Raw genomic sequence first — 26,417 nt, 5'->3', positions numbered from 1 at the left:
CTGTAATCCCAGCACTTTGGCAGGCTGAGGTGGGTGGATCACCTGAGGTCAGGAGTTTGAGACCAGCCTGACCAACATGGTGAAACCCCATCTCTACTAAAAATATAAAAATTAGCTGGGCGTGCTGGCAGGCGCCTGTAATCCCAGCTACTCGGAGGCTGAGGCACGAGAATTGTTTGAACCCGAGAGGCGGAGGTTGCAGTGAGCCAAGATGGTACCCTTGCACTCCAGCCTGGGCAACAAGAGTGAAACCCCATCTCAAAACAAAAACAAAAACAAAAACAAACCAGCAAATCCATGTTTGCAACACGTTAGCGAGTAGCATAGATTTCACTGATGATGGGTTTGGTTGGGATAGAAGACAGTTTTCATCATACACCATCTAGTAAAGCAATTTAAATTCCTATTAGTCATCTCCATAAACCCACCAAATGTTCTTCCCAGGCACCTGACACCTCCTATTTCCTTTCCTTCTGCCTTTCCCCACGTGGCTTCTAAAACGCCTTTTTATCCTGAATGATTTAGTTATACCTGCAAACAAGCAAACACCATACTGCAAAATTTCTCCAGTTAACAGGTTTTTTTTTTTTTTTTTGAGACGGAGTCTCACGCTGTTGCCCAGGCTGGAGTGCAGTGGCGCGATCTCGGCTCACTGCAAGCTCCGCCTCCCAGGTTCCCGCCATTCTCCTGCCTCAGCCTCCTGAGTAGCTGGGACTACAGGCGCCCGCCACCGCGCCCGGCTAATTTTTTGTATTTTTAGTAGAGACGGGGTTTCACTGTGGTCTCGATCTCCTGACCTTGTGATCCGCCCGCCTCGGCCTCCCAAAGTGCTGGGATTACAGGCTTGAGCCACCGCGCCCGGCCAGTTAACAGGTTTCATACTCAAGTGACTTTTCAAAGTATTCCCTCAAAGGAAACAGGTCTCTTCCGGAACGGCAAAAGGGAAATTCTGCTGACAGAAAAACAAGCATTTCTCTGTGCCTTTATAGTACTGATACAGAGAAATGTTTCTCAGCAGAATCGCTTGGGGAGCTTTATATTATAAAAACATGCATTTAGCCAGGCGCGGTGGTTCACACTTGTAATCCCAGCACTTTGGGAGGCTGAGGTGGGAGGATCGCTTGAGCTCAGGGGGTCCAGACCAGCTTGGGCAACATAAGGAGATGTCATCTCTATTCAGAACACTAATAAAAGAAAAAAAGAAAAAAGAAACATATGTTTGATGGCCCCTGCCCTACCAAGGTTCTGATTCAGGAAGTCTAGGGAGGGCCAATCTCATATACATATTATATTTATATAGTTATACATCTTATTATAACTTATATAAAATATTTCATCTATATGTAATTTTTTTTTTTTTTTTTTGAGACGGAGTCTCACTCTGTGGCCCAGGCTGGAGTGCAGTGGTGCGATCTCGGCTCACTGCAACCGCCTCCCAGGTTCAGGAGATTCTCCTGCCACAGCCTCCTGAGTAGCTGGGATTACAGGCACTCGCCACTATGCCTGGCTGACTTTTGTATTTTTATTTATTTTATTTTTAAGTTTTTGTTGTTGTTGAGACAGAGTCTCACTCAGTCACCCAGGCTGGAGTGCAGTGGCAGGATCTCGGCTCACTGCAACCTCCACCTCCCAGGTTCAAGCGATTCTCACGCCTCGGCCTCCTGAGTAGCTGGAATTACAGGTGCGCGACACCCGGCTAATTTTTGTGTTTTTAGTAGAGACGGGGTTTCGCCATGTTGGCCGGGCTGGTCTCAAACTCCTGACCTCAAATGATCCACCCGCCTCAGCCTCCCAAAGTGCTGGGATTTCAGGCATGAGCCACCGCGCCTAGCAAAAAATAAAAAAAAAAAAAAGGGGCCGGGCGCGGTGGCTCAAGCCTGTAATCCCAGCACTTTGGGAGGCCAAGACGGGCGGATCACGAGGTCAGGAGATCGAGACCATCCTGGCTAACACAATGAAACCCCGTCTCCACTAAAAATACAAAAAAAATTAGCCGGGCGTGGTGGCGGCGCCTGTAGTCCCAGCTACTCGGGAGGCTGAGGCAGGAGAATGGCGGGAACCCGGGAGGCGGAGCTTGCAGTGAGCCGAGATCGCGCCACTGCACTCCAGCCTGGGCGACAGAGCGAGACTCCGCCTCAAAAAAAAAAAAAAAAAAGGAAAATTGGGCTGGGTGTGGTGTCTCATGCCTGTAATCCCAGCACTTTGGGAGGCCAAGGCGGGAGGATTGCTTGAGCTCAGGAGTTCAAGGCCATGCTGGGCGACATGGTGAAATCCCATCTACTAAAAAAAAAAAAAAAAAAAAAAGGAAAATTGCATTCCTTGTCTTTAGATTCATTCTTGTGTTTCCAGAAATGGCACTGAGCCCAGAAGCAGCTATAGAAGTTGCCAATTCTCCTCTTTCCCCATGAGAAAGGACTATCTTGAAAGTGGAAGCATGAAGTAGACAGATGTGGATTCAGCTTCTCCCAACCCTCGCTTCCGAATTCCTAGAAATTAGTTTTTCCGCCCCCTGCGGCAGTGGCGTGGAAGGAGCCTGGGTCGTGAGCCACTTGAGGACGCTCAAATCAGATCTGTAGGGAATTCAGGTGAGCCACACCTTTCTCCTCCCCTCCAATGATCACTGCCATCCCCTTACTCCCAGGACGCACCCACCACCCGCCCTCAGTCAGGCGTTGTCTCCATCTCCGGAAACATGATGGCTTCAGTTTCTCGCTCTCCCAGTCCAGGCCTCCTCCGTGTGGTCCGCCTTCCACAGGGGCTGTGAGGAATCTTCCTTAACCCAGATCTGACTCCATCCCTCCCCTGCTCAAAACCGCTCCATGCCATGCAACAGAACATTAGTCCTGGAAAGGACTTGACATGGGAGAATGTCTCATAAAAAGCTGTGAAGGTTTCTGTTGTTGTTGTTGTTTTGTTTTGTTTTGTTTTGAGATGGAGTCTTACTCTGTTGCCCAGGCTGGAGTGCAGTGGTGCAATCTTGGCTCACTGCAACCTCTGCTTTCTGAGTTCAAGTGATTCTCCTGCCCCAGCCTCCTGAGTAGCTGAGACTACGGGCACCCGCCACCAAACCCAGCTAATTTTTTTTTTCTTTTTTTTTGAGATGGAGTCTCGCCCTGTTGCCCAGGCTGGAGTGCAGTGGCGCAATCTCAGCTCACTGCAACCTCTGCTTCCCGGTTCAAGCAATTCTCCTGCCTCAGCCTCCCAAGTAGCTGGGATTACAGACGACTGCCACCAAGCCTGGCTAATTTTTGTATTTTTACAAAATTTAGACATGGTGTTTCATCATGTTGGCTAGGCTGGTCTCGAACTCCTGACCTCAGGTGATCTGCCCACCTCAGTCTCCCAAAGTGCTGGGATTATAGGCGTGAGCCACTGCGCCTGGCTATGAAGACTTGTGTGTGTGTGTGTGTCTGAGAGGTCTGAATTGATCAGAAGCATGAAACAGAGTTGGCATGATGCAGGAGACAGAGGGAATCATAAACTTGCTCCTCCATCAGAATTCATAAATTCTGCTAACATATATTTTGTAGAGATGGGGCCTCGCTATGTTGGCCAGGCTGGTCTGAAACTCCTGGCCTCAGGCGATCTACCTGCCTTGGCCTCCCCAAGTGCTAGGATTACAGGCGTGAGCCATTGCACTCAGTCACATCTCCCTCTTACACTAACCCTCCTGTCTTCCTCTTATAAAGACTCTTGTGGCCAGGCTCGGTGGCTCACGCCTGTAATCCCAGCACTTTGGGATGCTGAGGCAGGTGGATCACAAGATCAGGAGATCAAGACCATCCTGGCTAACATGGTGAAACCCCATCTCTACTAAAAATTAAAAAAAAAAAAAATTAGCCAGGCATGGTGGCGGGCACCTGTAGTCCCAGCTACACGGGAGGCTGAGGCAGGAGAATGGCGTGAATCCGGGAGGTGGAGCTTGCAGTGAGCCGAGATCTCGCCACTGCACTCCAGCCTGGGTGACAGAGCGAGACTCCGTCTCAAAAAAAAAAAAAGAAAGACTCTTGTGATTCCACGGGTCCTGCCCAGATAACCCAGGATAACGTCCCCATCTGAAGTGCCCTCATTTGGTTACATCTGCTAAGTCCCTTTTGCTATGTAGGGTGAAATGTCACAGGTTCTGGGCATTAGGACATGAATATCTCTGGGGACTATTATCCTGCCTACCACAGAGTCCCTCTTATGCCACTGTTGTGACTGAGAGAAAAGAAAAAATAGCGGCCCTATGTGAGGTCCTTAATACTTCTCCCTGAGGCTGGGCTCAGTGGCTCACACCTGTAATCCCAGCACTTTGGAAGGCTGAGGTGGGCAGATTGAGCTCAGGAGTTCGAGACCAGCCTGGACAACATAAGGAGACCTCATCTGTACCCAAACTATAAAAACTTAGCTGGACATGGTGGCGCACGTCTGTGGTCCCAGCTACTTGTGAGGCTGAGGTGGGAGAATCGCTGGAACCCGGGAGGTTGCAGTGAGCTGAGATCACGCCAGTGAACTCCCGCCTGGGTGACAGAGTGAGACTCTTGTCTCAAAGGGGAAAAAAAAAAAAAAAGCCAGACATGGTGGCTCACACCTGTAATCCCAGCACTTTGGGAGGCCGAGGCAGGTGGATCACCTGAGGTCAGGAGATCCAGACCAGCCTGGCCAACATAGTGAAACCCTGTCTCTACTAAAACCACAAAAATTAGCCGGGTGTGGTGTCGGGTGCCTGAAATCCGCTACTCGGGAGGCTGAGGTGGGAGAATCGCTTGAACCTGGGAGGTAGAGGTTACAGTGAGCCAAGATTGCATCGCTCTGGGCCACAGAGCGAGACTCTGTCTCAAAAAACAACAAATTCTCCCTGGAAGAGGCGCAGTCACAGTTTTTTGTTTGTTTGTTTGTTTGTTTGTATTTTTTTTAGTAGAGACGGGGTTTCACCAGGTTAGCCAGGATGGTCTCGATCTCCTGACCTCGTGATCCGCCCGTCTCGGCCTCCCAAAGTGCTGGGATTACAGGCTTGAGCCACCGCCCCCAGCCGCAGTCACAGTTTTGATGATACCCTCTGCCACACACACTAGTGAAACAAGGAAAACAAGAGGAAGGCGGAAAGACAGCGACTGTTGTGTCAAGAGAGCCGGGAAGAGACAGCAGAAGTGAAGCTCATTTTCATCAGCCAAGTGGCTCCTAGGATTTCTTAATCTCCCCCTGACTTCCTGTTCTCCACCCAGAACACCCATTGGTGACTGGGGCGGGGCAGGAGGGAGCTGAAGAGTGAGAAAGCCATTATTTCAGCAAAAGGTTTTTCCTCCCTCTCTCAGTCCTCGAACCGCTGGCTCAGCCTCTCCGCCCACCACCTGTGAACGATGCAATGGAAGGTGTGCTGCGGTCGCCCCGTGTCCCGTGCATAGGAACATCTCAGCCTCCAGGTCCTCTCCTTCCGGGCTCACGGCACCCCCATGCTACGAACCGCAGGCAGGGACGGCCTCTGTCGCCTGTCCGCCTACTTGGAAGAACTCGAGGCTGTGGAGCTGAAGAAGTTCAAGTTATACCTGGGGACTGCGACAGAGCTGGGAGAAGACAAGATCCCCTGGGGACGCATGGAGATGGCCGGTCCCCTGGAAATGGCCCAGCTGCTCATCACCCACTTCGGGACAGAGGAGGCTTGGAGGTTGGCTCTCAGCACCTTTGAACGGATGAACAGGAAGGACCTGTGGGAGAGAGGACAGAGAGAGGACCTGGTGAGGGGTAAGGAGGTGGCGGGACAGGCAAGGCTAGAACCCCAGCGGCGTGTGGTGACTCTTGCCTGTAATCTCAGCGCTTTGGGAGGCTGAAGAGGGCAGATCACTTGAGGTGAGGAGTTCAAGACCAGCCTAGACAACATAGTGAGGCTGTGTCTCTACCAAAAATCAAAAAAATTAGCCAGGTGTGGTGGTGCATGTCTGTGATCCCAGCTTCTCAGGAGGCTGAGGTGGGAGGATCACTTGAGACCAGAAGGTCGAGGCTGCAGTGAGCTATGATCCTGCCACTGCACCCCAGCCTGGCTGACAGAGTAAGACCTTGCCTCAAATATTAAAAAAAAAATATATATATATATATATATATAATCCCTGAGCCTGGGAGATCTGGAATATATATATATGTGTGTGTGTATATATGTGTGTGTGTGTGTGTGTATATATATATATATATAAATTTTTTTTAAGAGATGAGGTGGCCAGGTGCAGTGGCTCACACCTATAATCCCAGCACTTTGGGAGGCCAAGGCGGGTGGGTCATCTGAGGTCAGGAATTCGAGATCAGTCTGGCCAGCATAGTGAAACTCTGTCTCTACTAAAAATACAAAAATTAGCCAGGTGTGGTGGCACACGCCTATAGTCCCAGCTACTTGGGGGGCTGAGGCAGGAGAATCGCTTGAACCTGAGAGGTGGAGATTTCAGTGAGCTGAAATCGCACCACTGTACTCCAGGCTGGCCAACAGAGTGAAACTCCATCTCAAAAAAAAATTTAAAAAGAGATGAGGTATCCTTTTCTTTTTGAGACGGAGTCTCGCTCTGTTGCCCAGGCTGGAGTGCAGTGGCACAATCTCCGCTCACTGCAACCTCCGCCTCCTGGGTTCAAGCAATTTTCTGCCTCAGCCTTCTGAGTAGCTGGGATTACAGGCACCTGCCACCATGCCTGGCTAATTTTTTGTATTTATATTTTTTGTAGAGACGGGGTTTCATTATCTTGGCCAGGCTGCTCTTGAACTCCTGACCTCGTGATCCACCTGCCTCAGCCTCCCAAAGTGCTGGGATTACAGGCGTGAGCCACTGTGCCCAGCCAAGATGAGGTATCCTTATGTTGCCCAGGCTGGTCTTGAACTCCTGGGCTCAAGCAAGCTCCCACCTTAGCCTCCCAAAGCACTGGGATTACAGGCATGAATGATCACTGCTTGGCCACCAATTCCCTTTTCTTTCATACTAATCCCTGAGCCTGGGAGATCGGGAATTCTAACTTACACACGCACACATCTATATCTACACAAAAATTTCAACTTTTGCCGGGTACAGTGGCTCACGCCTGTAATCCCAGCACTTTGGGAGGCCGAGGCGAGTGGATCACAAGGTCAGGAGATCGAGACCATCCTGGCTAACACGGTGAAACCCCATCTCTACTAAAAACTACAAAAAAAAACTTAGCCGGGCATGGTGGCGGGCGCCTGTAGTTCCAGCTATTCGGGAGGCTGAGGCAGGAGAATGGTGTGAACCCGGGGGACAGAGCTTGCAGTGAGCTGAGATCACGTCACTGCACTCCAGCCTGGGCGACAGAGCAATACTCCATCTCAAAAGAAAAAAATTTTTTCAATTTTTATTTTAGATTCAAGGGGTACATGTGCAGGTTTGTTACATGGGTGTATTGAGCGATGCTGAGATTCAGGGTAAGATTGATCCTATCACCCAGGTACTTGAACATAGTACCCAATCGTGAGTTTTCCCCCCTGCCATGAGTCCCCAGTGTCTTCCCATCTTTGTCCACGAGAACCCAGTGTTTATCTTCCACTTAGAAGTGAGAACATGCAGTCTTTGGTTTTCTATTCCTGCATTAGTTTGCTTAGGATAATGGACTCCAGCTGCATCCATGTTACTGCAAAGGACATGATTTTGTTCTTTTTTATGACTGTGTACAGAATTCTAATTTCATCCCTTTGGTCTTTGTTCATGCTGTGTTCTGTCTGGAATTTTCTCCATCTTCTTTGCCTGGAAAAGTATTACTTACTGAAAACTTGAGGCCATTACCTTCTCTAAAGAATTTACTCCTCTTCCCCCACCTTCTGATTCCTCACTCCCACCACTCTGACTGCCTCAGAAACCCCACTTCTGTGCCTCCTTAGCACTCTTGGATTTCTTTTATTATATCTTCTATCTCATAAAATAATCACAATGGGCCGGGCGCGGTGGCTCAAGCCTGTAATCCCAGCACTTTGGGAAACTGAGGTGGGCGGATCACCTGAGCTCAGGAGTTCGAGACCAGCCTGGCCAACATGGCGAAACCCCGTCTCTACTAAAAATACAAAAAAAATTACACGGGGTGGTGGCGGGCGCCAGTAATCCCAGCTAATCTAGAGGCTGAGACAGGAGAATCACTTGAACCCAGGAGGTGAAGGTTGCAGTGAGCAAAGATCAAGCCACTGCACTCCAGCCTGGGTGACAGAGTGAGACACTGTCTCAAAAAAATACATATATATATGATTTATATTCAGACACAAGCTCAAGAGATAATACGTGCAAAGTGCTTGACACAATTCGGAGCAGGTAGTAAAGGCTCGGCACATGTGGCCCATTGCTCATTGCCGAAGTGGCAGAGATGGGACTTGAGCTGTGGAATTGGTTTTTTAAAAACATTTTTATTTTTTAGAGATGGGGTCTCACCATGTTGCCCAGGCTAGACTCAAACTCCTGGGCTGAAGTGATCCCCCTGCCTCAGGCTCTTGAATAGCTGAAACTACAGGTGCGCACCACAGAGCCCTGTTGGAGCTGTGGTTTTTTTGCTTTGTTTTGTTTTTGAGACAGAGTCTCACTCTGTCGCCCAGGCTGGAGTGCAGTGGCGCAATCTTGACTCACTGCAAGCTCTGTATCCCGAGTTCCAGCGATTCTCCTGCCTCAGCCTCCTGAGTAGCTAGGATTACAGGCACATGCCACCACGCCCGACTAATTTTTGTATTTTTAGTAAAGACGGGGTTTCACCATGTTAGTCCAGTTGGTCTTGAACTCCTGACCTCAGGTGATCCGCCCACCTCGCCTCCCAAAGTGCTGGAATTACAGGCGTGAGCCACTGCACCCTGCTTAAGCTGTAGTTTTTAATGTCATTTTTCACCTGTTTTCTCTACTGGGAACTGGATGCCTGAAAGGCAGAAAGAGTCTGGACTCCCGTGTGTGATTCTCTGAGACTAAAGTGTCTGGCTAGGGCTAGGAACCGAGTAAACTTTGGTGAACATTTGCTGAATGAGTAAGCAAGTCCTGCCAATAACGGGTTATACACAGTCACTTCTGCAAAGCTCAGTGACTCATCATTAATGAGGTGTGACGGTAGCAGTGTGCTGGGAAACATCTCTGTGAAAAACAAAGTCTTTAATGACTCTGAAAAAACCAAATGCACTTGTTTGTAGCCTGCCTGCCTTCCTTTCCTTCTTTCCTTCCTTCCTTCCTTCCTTCCTTCCTTCCTTCCTTCCTTCCGTCCCTCCCTCCCTCCCTCCCTCCTTCCTTCCTTTCCTTCCTTCCTTTTTCTCCCTTCCGTTCCCTTCCCTCTTCCTTTCTTTTCTTTATTCTTCTTTTTTCTCTCTCTCCTCTCTCTTCTCTTTTCTCTGTCTTTCTTTTTCTCTTTCTCTTTTCTCCATCACCCAAGAGACGGAGGTTGTGGTGAGCCAAGATCCCGCCACTGCACTCCAGCCTGGACAACAAGAGCAAAACTCCGTCTTAATATACATACACATACACACATATATAATATATATATGTATATTATATATATATTAGCCAGGTGTGGTGGCGCACGCCTGTAATCCCAGCTACTCGGGAGGCTGAGGCAGGAGAATCACTTGAACCCGGGAGGCGGAGGTTGCAGTGAGCCGAGATCGCACCACTGCACTCCAGCCTGGACGACAAGAGCGAGACTCTATCTCAAAAAAAAAAAAAAGAAAAGAAAAAAGTATCAATGTACTTACTTGTCATTTTGTATAATTATATCTAAATGTAAGTGTTACATAGTTATTTTAAGAAATGGAAATAATGTACAAATATAGAATCAAAAGTAAAGTCCCACTTTTCTCCCTCTTCCGCCTGAATCTCTCCCAGCATTGACAATGCGTAACCATTTGCCGAGTGTTCTTCTCCGGACTGCATCCGTTTAGTCTACTAAGAGGCAGCTCAGCGTTCCCAAGGAGACAGATGTCTAGCTTTGCTCTTTCTGTCTGTGTGATGCTGGAGAATCGATGTGCCCCTCTGGGCTTCCGTCTCCATCTGTAAAACAAGGGCATCCGACAAGATTGGCAGTTCGCATGTGAATGTGCATAAGAGTCTCTCAAGACCCTTGTGGCCAATGGGGAATCCAAGACGCCCCAACCCTAGAGATTCTGAATCAGCAGGTCTCAGGCACCAGGAATCTGCATTTTGATGTGGGTGGTTCTCGCGGCATGCCTAGGAAACACTGAAGGAGAACATCTCTGAGGCCTTTCTCAGCTACGATTTTCAAGAATTACCTTTTTTATTTTTATTTATTTTTTTGAAATGGAGTCTCACTCTGTCACCCAGGCTGGAGTGCAGTGGCACGATCTTGGCTCACTGCAACCTCCACCTCCTGGGTTCAAGTGATTCACCTGCCTCAGCCTCCCGAGTACCTGGGACTACAGGCGCCCGCCATCACACCCGGCTAGTTTTGTATTTATAGTAGAGATGGGGTTTCACCGTGTTAGCCAGGATGGTCTCGATCTCCTGACCTCATGATCCACCCACCTCAGCCTCCCAAAATGCTAGGATTACAGGCGTGAACCACCATACCAGCCTGGATTGCCTTTAAAAAAAAAAAAAAAAAAACTATGGCCACACCTATAATCCCAGCACTTTGGGAGGCTAAGGTAGGCAGATGACTTGAGCCTAGAAGTTTGAGACCGGTCTGGGCAACATGGCAAAAACCCCGTCTCTACAAAACTGGGCAGGTACAGTGGCACATGCCTGCAGACCCAGCTACCTGGGAGGCTGAGATGGGAGGATCACTTAAGCCCAGGAGGTGAAGGCTGCAATGAGCCAAGATCATGCCACTCGACTCTAGCCTGAGGAACACAGCAAGACCCTCTCTCTCTCAAAAAAAAAAATATATATATATATATATATATATATATATATATATATATATATGTATTGTCAACCAGCTGCAGTGGCTCACGCCTGTAATCCCAGCACGTTGGAGCTGAGGCAGGCGAATCACTTGAGGCCAGGAATTCGACAACAGCCTGGCCAACATGGTGAAACCTTGTCTTATCTCTACTAAAAATACAAAAATTAGCTGGTCGTGGTGGTACATGCCTGTAATCCCAGCTACTCCAGAGGCTGAGGCAGGAGAATCACTTGAACCCGGGAGGCAGAGGTTGCAGTGAGCCAAGATCACACCAGCCTGGGCGACACAGTGAGACTCTGTCTCATAAATGAATAAATAAATAGTGCTAAAATACACAAAACATGAAATTTGCCCTCTTAACCTTTTTTTTTTTTTTTTTTTTTGAGATGGAATTTAATTCTTGTTGCCTAGGCTGGAGTGCAGTGGCATGATCTCAGCTCACTGCAACCTCTGCCTCCTGGGTTCAAGCAATTATCCTGTCTCAGCCTCCCAAGTAGCTGGGATTATAGGCATCTGCCACCATGCCCAGCTAATTTTTGTATTTTTAGTAGAGATGGGGTTTCTCCATGTTGGTCAGACTGGTCTTAAACTCCTGACTTCAGGTAATCCATCCGCCTTGGCCTCCCAAAGTGCAGGGATTACAGGCGTGAGCCACCACACCCAGCCTCCTCTTAACCGTTTTTTTTTTTTCCTTGAGATGGAGTCCTGCTCTGTCACTAGGCTGGAGTGCAATGGTGCGATCTCAGCTCACTACAACCTCTGACTCCCTGGTTCAAGTGATTCTCCTGCCTCAGCCTCCCGAGTAGCTGGGATTACAGGCATGTGCCACCACGCCTGGCTCATTTTTGTATTTTTTGTTTTGTTTTGTTTTGTTTTTTTGAGACGGAGTCTTGCTCTGTCTCGCAGGCTGGAGTGCAGTGACACGTTCTGGGCTCACTGCAAGCTCAGCCTCCCAGGTTCACGCCATTCTCCTGCCTGAGCCTCCTGAGTAGCTGCGACTACAGGCGCCCGCCACCACCATGCCCAGCTAATTGTTTGCACTTTTAGTAGACACGGGATTTCACCGTATTAGCCAGGATGATCTAGATCTCCTGACCTCGTGATCCGCCCACATCGGCCTCCCACAGTGCTGGGATTACAGGTGTGAGCCACCGCACCCAGCCTTCATTTTTGTATTTTTAATAGAGACAAGGTTTCACCACATTGGTAAGGCTGGTCTTGAACTCCTGACATCAGGTGATCCACCTGCCTTGGCCTCCTAAAGTGCTGGGAATACAGGCGTGAGCCACTGCGCCCGGCCTCCTCTTAACCATTTTTAAGTGTGCTGCTGAGGATAGTACATTTACACTGATGTGCCTTCAATCTTCAGAACTCTGCATCTTGCAAAACAAACTGGATACCCATTAAACAATTCCCTATTTTCCCCTTTCCTCTCAATGATAACCTTCTTTAATTAAACATTTTTGAGTGGCCAGGTGCGTTGGCTCATGCCTGTAATCCCAGCACTTTGGGAGGCCAAGGTGGGCGGATCACCTGAGGTCAGGAGTTTGAGACCAGCCTGGCCAACATGGTAAAACCCCATCTCTACCAAAAATACAAAAATTAGCCGGGCATGGTGGCCCACGCCTGTAATCCCAGTTACTCAGGAGACTGAGGCAGGAGAATCACTTGAACCTGGGAGGTGAAGATTGTAGTGAGCTGAGATCACACCATTGCACTCCAGCCTGGGCAACAGAGCGAGACTCTGTCTCAAAAATAAATAACATAAAATAAATAAAATAATAAAATAAATAAAATAAAATAAAATAATAAAATAAAATAAAATAAATAGTGCGAGATGACTGAATATACCAGAGCCAGCACTGAACAGATGAAAGACAACAGTTTAGGCCAGGCACGGTGGCTCACGCTTGTAATCCCAGCACTTTGGGAGACCAAGGCAGGTGGATCATGAGGTCAGGAGTTCAAGACCAGCCTGGCCAACATGGTGAAACTCCGTCTCTACTAAAAAATACAAAAATTAGCTGGGTGCAGTGGCGGGCGCCTGTAATCCCAGCTACTCAGGAGGCTGAAGCAGGAGAATTGCTTGAACCCGGGAGGCGGAGCTTGCAGTGAGTTGAGGTCACGCTGCTGCATTCCGGCCTGGGTGACAGAGCAAGACTCTGCCTCAAAAAAAAAAAAAAAAAAGGCCGGGCGCGGTGGCTCAAGCCTGTAATCCCAGCACTTTGGGAGGCCGAGACGGGTGGATCACGAGGTCAGGAGATCGAGACCATCCTGGCTAACCTGGTGAAACCCCGTCTCTACTAAAAAATACAAAAAAAACTAGCCGGGCGAGGTGGCGGGCGCCTGTTGTCCCAGCTACTCGGGAGGCTGAGGCAGGAGAATGGCGTAAACCCGGGAGGCGGAGCTTGCAGTGAGCTGAGATCCGGCCACTGCACTCCAGCCCGGGTGACAAAGCGAGAGACTCCGTCTCAAAAAAAAAAAAAAAAAAAAAAAAAGACAACAGTTTATTAGTCACACAGACTCACAGGGAAGGTGTCCCTGTATGCCAGGAGGGTCACACAGGGTATTGTACTTGGGAACATTATGAAGCTACAGGGACTGTGGGGGGCGGGCTGTGTAGTAACAGGAGGGTGGGGTGCCTCCTGGCTCCTTCAAGAGGATGTTCTTTGCTTTCATGAATCATTTCATGGACTAGCAACCAGCAGGGAGGTGAAAACTTGTCAGAGTGAGGACCAGATGGGGTGCCGCTGGCTCAGCTGATGGGAGAACTCGCTGGGGGAAGTCTTTCTCATGGAGTAGGGAATATACCAGGTGAGAGCGTAGGAACTCACCCTTAGGACTTTGAGGGCCTTCTGAGGACCAAAGATGCCAAGGAAGGACTCGACGTGTAGAATCTTATGACGTATCCAGACAAAGACCTCTTTGGGGCTGGGCACGATGGCCCACACCAGTATTTCCAACACTTTGAGAGGCCAAGGTTGAAGGACTGCTTGAGGCCAGGAGTTCCAGACCAGCCTGGGTAACATACTGAGACCTAATCTCTACCAAAAAAAAAAAAAAATTAAAATATTTTTAAGAGACAGAGTCGCCGGGTGCAGTGGCTCACACATAATCCCAGCACTTTGGGAGGCCGAGGTGGGCGGATCACGGGGTCAGGAGCTCGAGACCAGCCTGACCCACATGGTGAAACCCCGTCTCTACTAAAAATACAAAAAAATACAAAATAAATTATCCAGGCATGGTGATGCATGCCTGTAGTCCCAGCTGCTCAGGAGGCTGAGGCAGGAGAACCACTTGAACCCAGGAGGCAGAAGTTGCGGTGAGCCAAGATCACGCCACTACACTCCAGCCTGGGTAACAGAGCTAGACTCTGTCTTGAAAAAAAAAAAAGATAATGGATGAGATGTGGCCTAGAGCTGACAAGGGAGGAGTCCAGACTGACTCAGAACTTCCCAATCAAAAAGATTGATTGGGCCCAGGTGCAGTGGCTCACGCCTGTAATCCCAGCACTTTGGGAAGCCAAGGCAGGTGGATCATGAGGTCAGGAGTTCAAGACCAGCCTGGCCAACATAGTGAAACCCCATCTCTACTAAAAATACAAAAATCAGGCCGGGCGCAGTGGCTCACACCTGTAATCCCAGCACTTTGGGAGGCCGAGGTGGGCGGATCATGAGGTCAGCAGATCGAGACCATCCTGGCTAACACGGTGAAACTCTATCTCTACTAAAAATACAAAAAATTAGCCAGGCGTGGTGGTGGACGCCTGTAGTCCCAGCTACTCAGGAGCCTGAGGCAGGAGAATGGCGTGAACCCGGGAGGCCGTGAGCCGAGATGGCGCCACTGCACTCCAGCCTGGGCGACAGAGCAAGACTCCATCTCAAAAAATAAAATAAAATAAAATAAAAAATACAAAAATTAGCCAGGCATTGTGGCGCACAACTGTAACGCCAGTTACTCGGGAGGCTGAGGCAGGAGAATTGCTTGAATCCGGGAGGTGGAGGTTGTGGTGAGCCGAGATCGTACCACTGCACTCCAGCCTGGGCAACAGAGCAAGACTCTGTCTCAAAAAAAAAAAAAAAAAAAAAGACTGATTGGATGGATGGAGGTGCCAATGACCATGAGGGGGACCCAGGAAGGAGGGTGGGCTACAAGGAACAAGGGATGAGCTGTTTCCCACACACAGCCTTTGCAGTGACTACAGAACATTCTGGGGTGTGGATGAGCAGGGAGTTATGCAGGCATTTTGACGTAATCGCAGCTAATATGACGCAGTGCTGCTAGCCAGATGCGTACTAGTTCATCTTGCACAATTTCTTTTCCAGATACCCCACCTGGTGGCCCGTCCTCACTTGGGAACCAGTCAACATGCCTTCCTGAAGTCTCTCCAAGAAAAGGTGAGCCTCAAGCCATGTACCTACATGTATTTGTCTACACAGAGGAGAAGACCCCACGGAGTGTAGGCCAGGCACAAATGCATGATTGAGGAACTCGTGGGGTGGATTAATGACACCATCAAAGGGACAGTTTCCTCCTATGTTTCAACTCATCAACCTTTCCATGTCCACATTTTGTCCTGACACTTGTCACCTCATGGCTGAAAGATGGCTACCAAACCATCTCATACAAGCAAGGGCAACAAGGGAGGCCTAAAAGGCCAGGTATGGTGGCTCACGCCTGTAACCCAAGCACTTTGGGAGGCCAAGGCAGGCGGATCACCTGAGGTCAGGAGTTCAAGACCAGCCTGGAAAACGTGACAAAACCCTGTCTCTACTAAAAATACAAAATTAGCCAGGTGTGGTGGAGCACATCTGTAGTCCCAGCTATTCAGAGGGTGAGGCAGGAGAATCACTTGAACCTGGAAGGTGGAGGTTGCAGGTCAAGTTGAAGGTGAAAGTCTCGCTCCATTGCCCAGGCTGGAATGCAGTGGTGCGATCTCGGCTCACTGCAACCTCCACCTCCTAGGTTCAAGCAATTCTCCCGTCTCAGCCTCCCAAGTAGCTGGGACTACAGGCACACACCTTTGAGCCAGATGAGGAGCGCTTTACCTCATGAACTCATCAGAGGTTGCTGATGAGTCCTCCACAAAACTTTCATTCCTCTCCCCTAGATCCCCAGGAAGCCTACAGAGACTATGTCCGCAGGAAATTCCGGCTCATGGAAGACCGCAATGCACGCCTAGGGGAATGTGTCAACCTCAGCCATCGGTACACCCGGCTCCTGCTGGTGAAGGAGCACTCAAACCCCATGCAGGCCCAGCAGCAGCTTCTGGACATAGGCCGGGGACACACGAGGACTGTGGGACACCAGGCCAGCCCCATCAAAATAGAGACCCTCTTTGAACCAGACGAGGAGCGCCCCGAGCCACCACGCGCTGTGGTCATGCAAGGCGTGGCAGGGATAGGCAAGTCCATGCTGGCACACAAGGTGATGCTGGACTGGGCGGACGGGAAGCTCTTCCAAGGCAGATTTGATTATCTCTTCTACATCAACTGCAGGGAGATGAACCAGAGTGACACGGAATGCAGCATGCAAGACCTCATCTCCAGCTGCTGGCCCGAGCCCAGCGCGCCTCTCCAGGAGCTCGTCCGAGTTCCTGAGCGCCTCCTTTTCATCATCGACGGCTTCGATGAGCTCAAGCCTTCTTTCCACGATCCTCAGGGACCCTGGTGCCTCTGCTGGGCGGAGAAACGGCCCACGGAGCTGCTTCTTAACAGCTTAATTCGGAAGAAGCTGCTCCCTGAGCTATCTTTGCTGGTCACCACGCGGCCCACGGCTTTGGAGAAGCTCCACCGTCTGCTGGAGCACCCCAGGCACGTGGAGATCCTGGGCTTCTCTGAGGCAGAAAGGAAGGAGTACTTCTACAAGTATTTCCACGACACAGAGCAGGCGGGCCAAGTCTTCAATTATGTGAGGGACAACGAGCCTCTCTTCACCATGTGCTTCGTCCCCCTGGTGTGCTGGGTGGTGTGTACCTGCCTCCAGCAGCAGCTGGAGGGTGGGGGGCTGTTGAAACAGACATCCAGGACCACCACTGCGGTGTACATGCTCTACCTGCTCAGTCTGATGCAACCCAAGCTCAGGACCGCACGCCTCCAGCCCCCACCCAACCAGAGAGGGTTGTGCTCCTTGGCGGCAGATGGGCTCTGGAACCAGAAAATCCTATTTGAGGAGCAGGACCTTCGGAAGCATGGCCTAGATGGGGCGGATGTCTCTGCCTTCCTCAACATGAACATCTTCCAGAAGGACATTAACTGTGAGAGGTACTACAGCTTCATCCACTTGAGTTTCCAGGAATTCTTTGCAGCTATGTACTATATCCTGGATGACGGGGAGCGTGGGGCAGGCCCAGACCAGGACGTGATCAGGCTGTTGACCGAGTATGGGTTTTCTGAAAGGAGCTTCCTGGCACTCACCATCCGCTTCCTGTTTGGACTCCTGAACGAGGAGACCAGGAGCTATCTGGAGAACAGTCTATGCTGGAAGGTATCACCGCACATCAAGAGGGAACTGTTGCAGTGGATCCGAAGCAAAGCTCAGAGCGACGGCTCCACCCTGCAGCAGGGCTCCTTGGAGTTCTTCAGCTGCTTGTACGAGATCCAGGAGGAGGAGTTTATCCAGCAGGCCCTGAGCCACTTCCAGGTAATCGTGGTCAGCAACATCGCCTCCAAGATGGAGCACATGGTCTGCTCCTTCTGTGTGAAGAACTGCAGGAGCGCCCAGGTGCTGCACTTGTATGGCGCCACCTACAGCGCTGACGGGGAAGACCGCGCGAGGTGCTCTGCAGGAGCACACACGCTGCTGGTGCAGCTGTAAGTATCCCTGGGGCTGCTCAGATTCATGCCTTTTTTTTTTTTTTTTTCCTCTGTTGCCCGGGCTGGAGTGCACTGGCGTGACCTCAGCTCACTGCAACCTCCGCCTCCCGGGTTCAAGAGATTCTCCGTCTCAGCCTCCCAAGTAGCTGGGACTACAGGTGCCACCATGCCTGGCTAATTTTTGTATTTTTAGTAGAGACAGGGTTTCACCATGTTGGCCAGGGTGGTCTTGATCTCTTGACCTCATGATCTGCCCGCCTTGGCCTCCTAAAGTGCTGGGATTACAGGCATGAGCCACGGCACCCGGCCCACGCTTTTTTTTTTTTTTTTTTAAACGAAGTCTCTCCCAGTGTCCTAGGCTGGAGTGCAGTGGCGCGATCTCGGCTCACTGCAGCCTCTGCCTTCCGGGTTCAAGCGATTCTCCTGCCTCAGCCTCCTGAGTAGCTGGGGTTACAGGTGCTCATCACCATGCCGGCATAATTTTTGTATTTTTAGTGGAGACGGGGTTTCACCATGTTAGCCAGGCTGGTCTTGAACTCCTGACCTCAAGTGATCCACCCGCCTTGGTCTTGAGGTTCATGCTCTTAACCAGTGCCTCTCAGCTAGGGGTGATTTTGCTCTGACATTTGGCCATGTCTGGAGACATGTTTTCTGGTGGTCACAAGTGGGAAGCAAGTAACACTTCCCACAACTGGGAAGCAAGTAACACTACTGACATCTAGTGGGTAAAGGCCAGGAATGCTGCAAACATCCTGCAGTACACAGGACGGTCCCTCTGGCCCCGAAGTGTCAATAGTGCCACAGCTGAGACTAAACACCACCCACTGGGACTAAATTGAGGTTGATGTCCGGGAGAATTTATTCAATCAACAAATATTACTAAGTCCCTTTTTCTTGAGAGAGTCTGGCTCTGTCACCAAGGCTGAACTGCAGTGGCACGATCTCAGCTCACTGCAACCTCCCCCTTGCGTGTCTCAGCCTCCCAAGTAGCCGGGACCACAGGAGTGTGCCACCACACCCAGCTAATTTTCGTATTTTTTAGTAGAGACGGGGTATCACCATGTTGGCCAGGCTGGTCTTGAATTCTTGGCCTCAGCCTCCCAAAATGCTGGGATTATAGGTGTGAGCCACCACACCCAGCCTCTATGTCCCTTTTATCTGTGGACCCAACACTGTTCTGTAGACAGAAGACTATGTGAATAAGCCAATGCTCCCAAGAGAGCACGCATCCCAATGAGAACGGAGACAGATAATAAAGAAACAAGTAAACCAACTAATTAATGATTAGGAGTTTCAGACAGAGTCGGGTGCAGCCTGGACAACATAATGAGATCCCCGTCTCCAAAAATATAAAATAAATTAGCTGGGCATGATGGTGTACACCTGTAGCCCCAGCTTCTCAGGAGGCTGAGGCGGGAGGATTGCTTAAGTCCGGGAGGTCGAGCCTGCAGTGAACCATGATCTCACCATGCACTCCAGCCTAGACAACAGGGCAAGGCCCTCAAAAAAAAAAAAAAAAAAAAAAAGTTAAAAGATAGCATGCTTTGGCCGGACATGGTGGCTCACGCCCCTAATCCCAGCACTTTGGGAGGCGGGCGGATCACCTGAGGTCAGGAATACGAGATCAGCCTGGCCAAGACAGTGAAACCCCATCTCTACTAAAAATACAAAATTACCTGGGCGTGGTGGCTCATGCCTGTAATCCCAGCTACTCTGGAGGCTGAGGCAGGAGAATCGCTTGAACCCAGGAGGTGGAGGTTGCGGTGAGCTGAGATGGCACCATTGCACTCCAGCCTGGCCAACAAGAGCAAAACTCTGTCTCAAAAAAAAAAAAAAAAAAAAGATAGCATGCTTCATAAATGGTAAAATGACATGCAAAGGCCATCGTTGTCAAGCACCCAGTAACACCAGAAAGTGGCCTGTCTTTCCTTCAAGCAGACCAGAGAGGACCATTCTGCTGGACGCCTACAGTGAACATCTGGCAGCGGCCCTATGCACCAATCCAAACCTGGTAGAGCTGTCTCTGTACCGGAATGCCCTGGGCAGCCGGGGGGTGAAGCTTCTCTGTCAAGGACTCAGACACCCCAGCTGCAAACTTCAGAACCTGAGGTGAGTGCAGGCTGGTCTGGGGGTTTCAGGTGGTCCCCACCGTGGCCTCTCATGGGGCTTGGTCACAAAGGTTCTATCACGGGATGGTGTATTCATTGGCTACGGCTGCCATAAAAAAGTACCATAAAGCTGGGTGCGGTGGTTCACGCCTGTAATCTTAGCATATTGATAAGTCAAGGTGGGCAGATCACTTGAAGTCAGGAGTTTGAGACCAGCCTGGCCAACATGGCAAAATGCCATCTCTACGAAAAATACAAAAATTAGGAGGGCTGTCATCCCAGCTGCTTGGGAGGCTGAGGCGGGAGAATCGCTTGAACCTGGGAGGCAGAGGTTGCAGTGAGCCGGGATCGTGCCACTGCATTCCAGCCTGGGTGATATGGTGAGACCCCGTCTCAGGGGAAGAAAAAAAAAAAGGTGCCAAAGACTGGGTGGCTTCACCCCATAAATGTATTTTCTCAAGGCAGGTTGTGGGGGTGCTGGAAGTCCAAGACCAAGCTGTGGGCAGGTTAAGTTCTTCTGAGGCCTCTGTCCTGGGTCTGCAGATCACTGCCTTCTGTTTTCATGTGGTCATCCTGCTGTGTGGGTCACCACTTTTTTTTTTTTTTTTTACTTTTTTTTTTTTTAATTTTTGAGACACTGATATGCTCTGTCACCCAGGCTGGAGTGCAGTGGCACAATCATGGCTCACTGCAACCCCAAAATTTTGGACTCAAGTGATCCTCTTGCCCCAGCATCACGAGTAGCTGGGAAAACAAGCGTGTGCAACCACACCCAGCTAATTTTTATATTTTTTTGGAGGGATGGGGTTTCACCATGTTGCCCACACTGGTCTCAAACTCCTGGCCTCAAGTGTTCCTCCCTCCTCAGCCTCCTTAACTGTTGAGATTACAGGTGTGAGTCACTGTGCCTAGCCAAATTTTTTTTTATTTTTTATTTTTTGAGATAGTCTTCCTCTGTAGCCTGGGCTGGAGTGCAGTGACACGATCTCGACTCACTGCAACCTCCGCTTCCTGGGTTCAAGCAATTCTCCTGCCTCAGTCTCCCGAGTAGCTGGGACTACAGGGGTGCACCACCACACCCAGCTAATTTTAGTGTTTTTAGTAGAGATAGGATTTCACTGCATTGGCCAGGCTGGTCATAAACTCCTGACCTCAGGTAGTCTACCCACCTCGGCCTCCCAAAGTGCTGGGATTACAGGCTTGAGCCACCGCACACGACCTTGAATTTCTTTTTTTTTTTTTTTTTTTTGAGACGGAGTCTCACTGTGTCGCCCAGGCTGGAGTGCAGTGACCGGATCTCCGCTCACTGCAAGCTCCGCCTCCCGGGTTCACGCCATTCTCCTGCCTCAGCCTCCCGAGTAGCTGGGACTACAGGCGCCTGCCACCTCGCCTGGCTAGTTTTTTGTATTTTTTTAGTAGAGAGGGGGTTTCACCGTGTTAGCCAGGATGGTCTTGATCTCCTGACCTCGTGATCCGCCCGTCTCGGCCTCCCAAAGTGCTGGGATTACAGGCTTGAGCCACCGCGCCCAGCCGACCTTGAATTTCTTTAAGGGCAAACTTTGTGAGTGTATTTGACTGCAAAGTAACAAAACATTTCGTATTATTCTTGTTGCTTTCCATGACAGGTAAAATTTATCATATACAATATATTTTGAAACAAACATATTGGCCAGGTATGATGGCTCACACTTTCCCAGCACTCTGCCAGCACTTTGGGAGGCCGAGGTGGGAGGATCACTTGAGTCCAAGAGTTCAAGACCAGCCTGGCCAACATGGAGAAACCCCATCCCATCTCTACTAAAAAATACAAAAATTAGTCAGGCATGGTGCTGGGCACCTGTAATCCCAGTTTCTTGGGAGGCAGAGGCAGGAGAATTGCTTGAACCCAGGAGGTGGAGATTGCAGTGAGCTAAGATCACACCACTGCACTCCAGTCTGGGCAACAAGAGCGAGACTCTGCCTCAAAAAATATATAAAAAATATATTAAAAATAAACTCTCTCAGCTAAAAGATAAATATTTTTTTCTTTTTTTTTTTTTTTTGGAGACAGTGTCTTGCTCTTGTTTCTCAGGCTGGAGTGCAATGGCACGATCTCAGCTCACTGCAACATCCGCCTCCCAGGTTCAAGCGATTCTCCTGCCTCAGCCTCCTGAGTAGCTGGAATTATAGGTGCCCGCCACCACACTCGACTAATTTTTTGTATTTCTTTCGTAGAGACAGGGTTTTGCCATGTTGGCCAGGCTGGTCTTGAACTCCTGACCTCAGGTGATCCACCCTGTTCAGCCTCCCAAAATGCTGGGATTACAGGCGTGAGGCACCACGCCTGGCGATAAACTCTTAAAAAAAAATAGCTGGACGTGGTGGTGTGCACCTGTTGTCCTAGCTACTCAGGACACTGACGTGGGAGGTTGCTTGAGCCCAGAAGGTTTAGGCCCCAGTGAGTCATGATGGCGCCACTGCACTCCAGCCTAGAAAACAGAGTAAAATGCCATCGCACACGGTGGCTCACACCTGTAATCCCAGTACTTTGGGAGGTCGAGGCGGGTGGATCACCTGAGGTCGGGAGTTCAAGACCTGCCTGGCCAACATGGTGAAACCCCATCTCTACTAAAAATACAAAAATTAGCCAGGCGTGGTGGCACACGACTGTAATCCCAGCTACTCAAGAGGCCAAGGCAGGAAAATCGCTTCAACCCAGAAGGCAGAGGTTATGATGAGCCGAGATTGAGCCACTGCACTCCAGCCTGGGTGGCAGAGAGACTCTGTCTCAGGAAAAAAAAAAAAAAACAAAAGAAAATAATCCACAAAACTGGTGCAAAGGACATGACCAGCTCCTTTCTTCTCTTTTCCACCCCAGGCTGAAGAGGTGCCGCATCTCCAGCTCAGCCTGTGAGGACCTCTCTGCAGCTCTCATAGCCAATAAGAATTTAACAAGGATGGATCTCAGTGGCAATGGTGTTGGATTCCCAGGCATGATGCTGCTTTGTGAGGGCCTGCGGCATCCCCAGTGCAGGCTGCAGATGATTCAGTGAGTCTCTATCCCCGGGAGCAACTTCTTAAGCTCATTGTCTCCTGGGGCATGAAATACCACACAATGCTGGTAATCCTCAAATCTCCACCTTTAAATCAGGGCTGGCCCTTAACCCCATGACCTAAGACCCTGGCCCTAGACTCTAGGCTCTTTAGAGGACCTCCTTCTGCCCTCCTCTGACTATGGATTCCACATGAGGAAGAGTCCCTGGGGCCATCCCCCACCTTTTCTTTTTCTCCCCGGAGACGGGGTCTTGCTATGTCACCCAGGCTGGAGTGCAGTGGCGTGATCTCAGCTCACTGCAACCTCCACCTCCTGGGTTCAAGTGATTCTCCTGCCTCAGCCTCCCAAGTAGCTGAGATTACAGGCACCCACCACCATACCCAGCTAACATTTTTGTACTTTTAGTAGAGATGGGGTTTCCCCATGTTGACCAGGCTGGTCTTGAACTCCTGACCTCAAATGATCCACCAATCTTAGCTTCCCAAAGTGCTGGAATTACAGGCGTGAGCCACTGCACCCGACCTACAATTTTTTTTTTTTTAATCAGCCAGGTATAGGCCAGGAGCAGTGGTTCACGCCTGTAATCCCAGCACTTTGGGAGGCCAAGGTGGGCAGATCACCTGAGGTAAGGAGTTCGAGACCAGCCTGGCCAACATGGTGAAACCCCATCTCTACTAAAAATGCAAAAATTAGCTGGGTGTGGTGGCGGGCACCTGTAGTCCAGCCTGTAATCCCAGCTACTCGAGAGACTGAGGTATGAGAATCACTTGAACCCAGGAGGTGGAGGTTGCAGTGAGAAAAGATCACGCCACTGTACTCCAGCCTGGGTGACAGAGCGAGACTCCACCTCAAAAAAAAAAAAAAAAAAAAAAAAAAATTAGGCAGGTATGGTGGTGCACACATGTATTCCAGTTACTCAGGAGGCTGAGGCAGGAGGATCACATGAGCCCGGAGGTCGAGGCTTCACTGAGTTGATATCACGCTGCTGAACTTCACCCTGGGTGACAGAGCAAGAACCTTTTCCTAAATAATAAGATAAACAGGCTGGGGCATGAGTGATCAGGACACAGAAAAGATGGCACCCCCTTCAACCTCTTTCCTCCCAAGGTTGAGGAAGTGTCAGCTGGAGTCCGGGGCTTGTCAAGAGTTGGCTTCTGTGCTCAGCACCAACCCACATCTGGTTGAGTTGGACCTGACAGGAAATGCACTGGAGGATTTGGGCCTGAGGTTACTGTGCCAGGGACTGAGGCACCCAGTCTGCAGACTACGGACTTTGTGGTGAGTTCTTCCTGGGGTCAACTATAATAAAATGGAAAATCTCTTCATATTGAATGATGGTATAAAAATGCATCCACAGGTCGGGTGCAGCAGCTCACACCTGTCATCCCAGCACTTTGGGAGGCCGAAGAGGGCAGATCATCTGAGGTCAGGAGTTTGAGACCAGCCTGGCCAACATGGCGAAACCCCGTCTCTACTAAAGATATAAAAATTAGCCAGGTGTGATGGCACATGCCTGTAATCACAGCTACTCAGGGGGCTGAGGCAAGAGAATCACTTGAAGCTGGGAGGCAGAAGTTGCAGTGAGCCAAGATCACACCACTGCACTCCAGCCATGGTGACAGAATGAGACTCCATCTCAAAAAACAAAATAGAATGGTAGCTGCCAGGGCCTAGAAGAGGAGGAAATGGGGAGTTACCATTTAACAGGAACAGAGGTTCCACTTAGGAAGATGAAGAAGTTCCAGAGATGGGCCGGGTGTGGTGGCTCACACCTGTAATCCCAGCACTTTGGGAGGCCGAGGCGGGCGAATCACCTGAGGTCTGGAGTTTGAGACCAGCTTGACCAACACAGAGAAGCCCCGTCTCTACTAAAAATACAAAATTAGCTGGGCGTGGTGGTGCATGCCTGTAATCCCAGCTACTCGGGAGGCTGAGGCAGGAGAATCGCTTGAACCTGGGAGGTGGAGGTTGCGGTGAGCCAACATCGTGCCATTGCACTCCAGTCTGGGCAACAAAAGCGAAACTCCGGCTGGGCGCGGTGGCTCAAGCCTGTAATCCCAGCACTTTGGGAGGCCGAGACGGGCGGATCACAAGGTCGGGAGATCGAGACCATCCTGGCTAACACGGTGAAACCCCGTCTCTACTAAAAAATACAAAAAAAACTAGCCGGGAGTGGTGGCGGGCGCCTGTAGTCCCAGCTACTCGGGAGGCTGAGGCAGGAGAATGGCGTAAACGCGGGAGGCGGAGCTTGCAGTGAGCCAAGATCCGACCACTGCACTCCAGCCTGGGTGACAGAGCGAGACTCTGTCTCGGAAAAAAAAAAAAAAAGCGAAACTCCGTCTCAAAAAAAAAAGAAAGAAAAAGTTCCAGAGATGGATGGCAATGATGGTTGCCCGATACCACGAAAGTACTTCATGCCAATGAGGCACAGTCAGCCCTCTGTGTCCATGGGTTCTGCATTCGTGAATTTCATCAACTGTGGATCAAAACTACTCAGAAGGGCCGGGCGCAGTGGCTCACGCCTGTAATCACAACCCTCTGGAATGACTTGAGCACAGGAGCTCAGGAGCAGCCTGGGAACCAGTGAGACTTCATCTCTACAAAAAAATAAACATAATTAGCTGGGGTGGGTGGTATGTGCCTGGAGTCCCAGGTATTCAGGAGCCTTGGAGGCCAAGGCTGCAGTGAGCTGTGATCAAGCCACTGTACCCCAGCCTGGGTGACAGGGTGAGACCCTGTCTCAAAAAATATATAATAAAATAAAAAGTAAATGTAATTGTGGTCAAATACATGCAACATAAAATGTACCATCTTCCCCAGTTTTGTTTCTTGTTCTGTCCCAGTCTGATTTGCAGGAACCATCTTGAACTTTTTTTTTTTTTTGAGACAGGGTCTCATTGACTCACAAAAGCTTGAGTGCAGTGGTGTGATATCAACTTTCTGAAGCCTCGACCTCTGGGGCTCAAGCAATCCTCCTGCCTCAGCCTCCCAAGTAGCTGGGACTACAGGTGCATGCTACCACGCCAATCTAATTTTTCTTTTTGTTTCCTTTTATTTTTTAAATAGAGACAGGGTTTCACCATGTTGGCCATGTTGACCAGGCTGGTCTGGAACTCCTGGGATCAACCAGTCCTCTCGCCTCAGCCTCCCAAAGTGCTGGGATTACAAGTGTGAGCCACCGCCATGGCACCCAGCTAGCACTTATTATTTATTACCCCTTTTTTTTTTTTTGAGACGGAGTCTCGCGCTGTGTCACCCAGGCTGGAGTGCAGTGGCACGATCTCGGCTCACTGCAAGCTCCGCCTCCCAGGTTCACGCCATTCTCCTGCCTCAGCCTCCGAGTAGCTGGGACTACAGGCGCCCGCCACCACGCCCGGCTAGTTTTTTGTATTTTTAGTAGAGACGGGGTTTCACCATGTTATCCAGGATGGTCTCGATCTCCTGACCTCATGATCCACCCGCCTCGGCCTCCCAAAGTGCTGGGATTACAGGCTTGAGCCACCGCGCCCGGCCTTTTTTTTTTTTTTTTTTGAGACAGAGTCTCGCCCCGTGGCCCAGGCTGGAGTACAGTGGCACTCCATCTCAGCTCACTGCAATCTCCACCTCCCAGGT

At 50.1% G+C, this 26,417-nt stretch overlaps 2 protein-coding genes across 61 annotated transcripts in view; one reads left to right on the top strand and one right to left on the bottom strand.

Moving 5' to 3' along the window:
• The window catches only part of NDUFA3 (NADH:ubiquinone oxidoreductase subunit A3), a 427,160-nt gene that overhangs the window by 256,802 nt on the left and 143,941 nt on the right, over positions 1-26,417 (bottom strand). Inside the window, exon 1 of one of the 11 annotated variants that reach the window (XM_077981765.1) lies at positions 23,040-23,043. The exons of 8 other annotated variants lie outside the window; for them this stretch is intronic. The gene's annotated coding sequence lies outside the window, so the exon portion shown is untranslated. Of the gene's footprint in view, positions 1-5,180; positions 5,185-7,451; positions 7,456-23,039; positions 23,044-26,417 lie in introns of those variants that run through there. 2 more of the 11 variants (XM_077981746.1, XM_077981758.1) reach the window with 2 other exon arrangements.
• Positions 5,181-26,417, top strand: part of NLRP12 (NLR family pyrin domain containing 12) — a 35,532-nt gene continuing 14,295 nt past the window's right edge. For 18 of the 50 annotated variants that reach the window (XR_013410145.1, XR_013410139.1, XR_013410142.1 and 15 more), the window contains exons 1-6: positions 5,205-5,724; positions 15,174-15,245; positions 15,959-17,660; positions 19,602-19,772; positions 22,629-22,799; positions 23,913-24,083. Coding sequence is in view for 38 of the 50 variants with exons in the window: in XM_077981174.1 (XP_077837300.1) it covers positions 5,436-5,724; positions 15,174-15,245; positions 15,959-17,660; positions 19,602-19,772; positions 22,629-22,799; positions 23,913-24,083 (2,576 nt within the window). In the remaining 12 variants the exon portion in view is untranslated. Of the gene's footprint in view, positions 5,830-15,173; positions 15,246-15,958; positions 17,661-19,598; positions 19,773-22,628; positions 22,800-23,912; positions 24,084-24,162; positions 25,169-26,417 lie in introns of those variants that run through there. The other 32 variants (XR_013410135.1, XM_077981172.1, XM_077981167.1 and 29 more) reach the window with 15 other exon arrangements.

The sequence above is a fragment of the Macaca mulatta genome, chromosome 19, assembly GCF_049350105.2.
Source record: "Macaca mulatta isolate MMU2019108-1 chromosome 19, T2T-MMU8v2.0, whole genome shotgun sequence".
In the NCBI taxonomy this organism is placed as follows: Eukaryota; Metazoa; Chordata; class Mammalia; order Primates; family Cercopithecidae; genus Macaca; species Macaca mulatta.
This window is presented reverse-complemented; position numbering and strand designations above follow the sequence as displayed.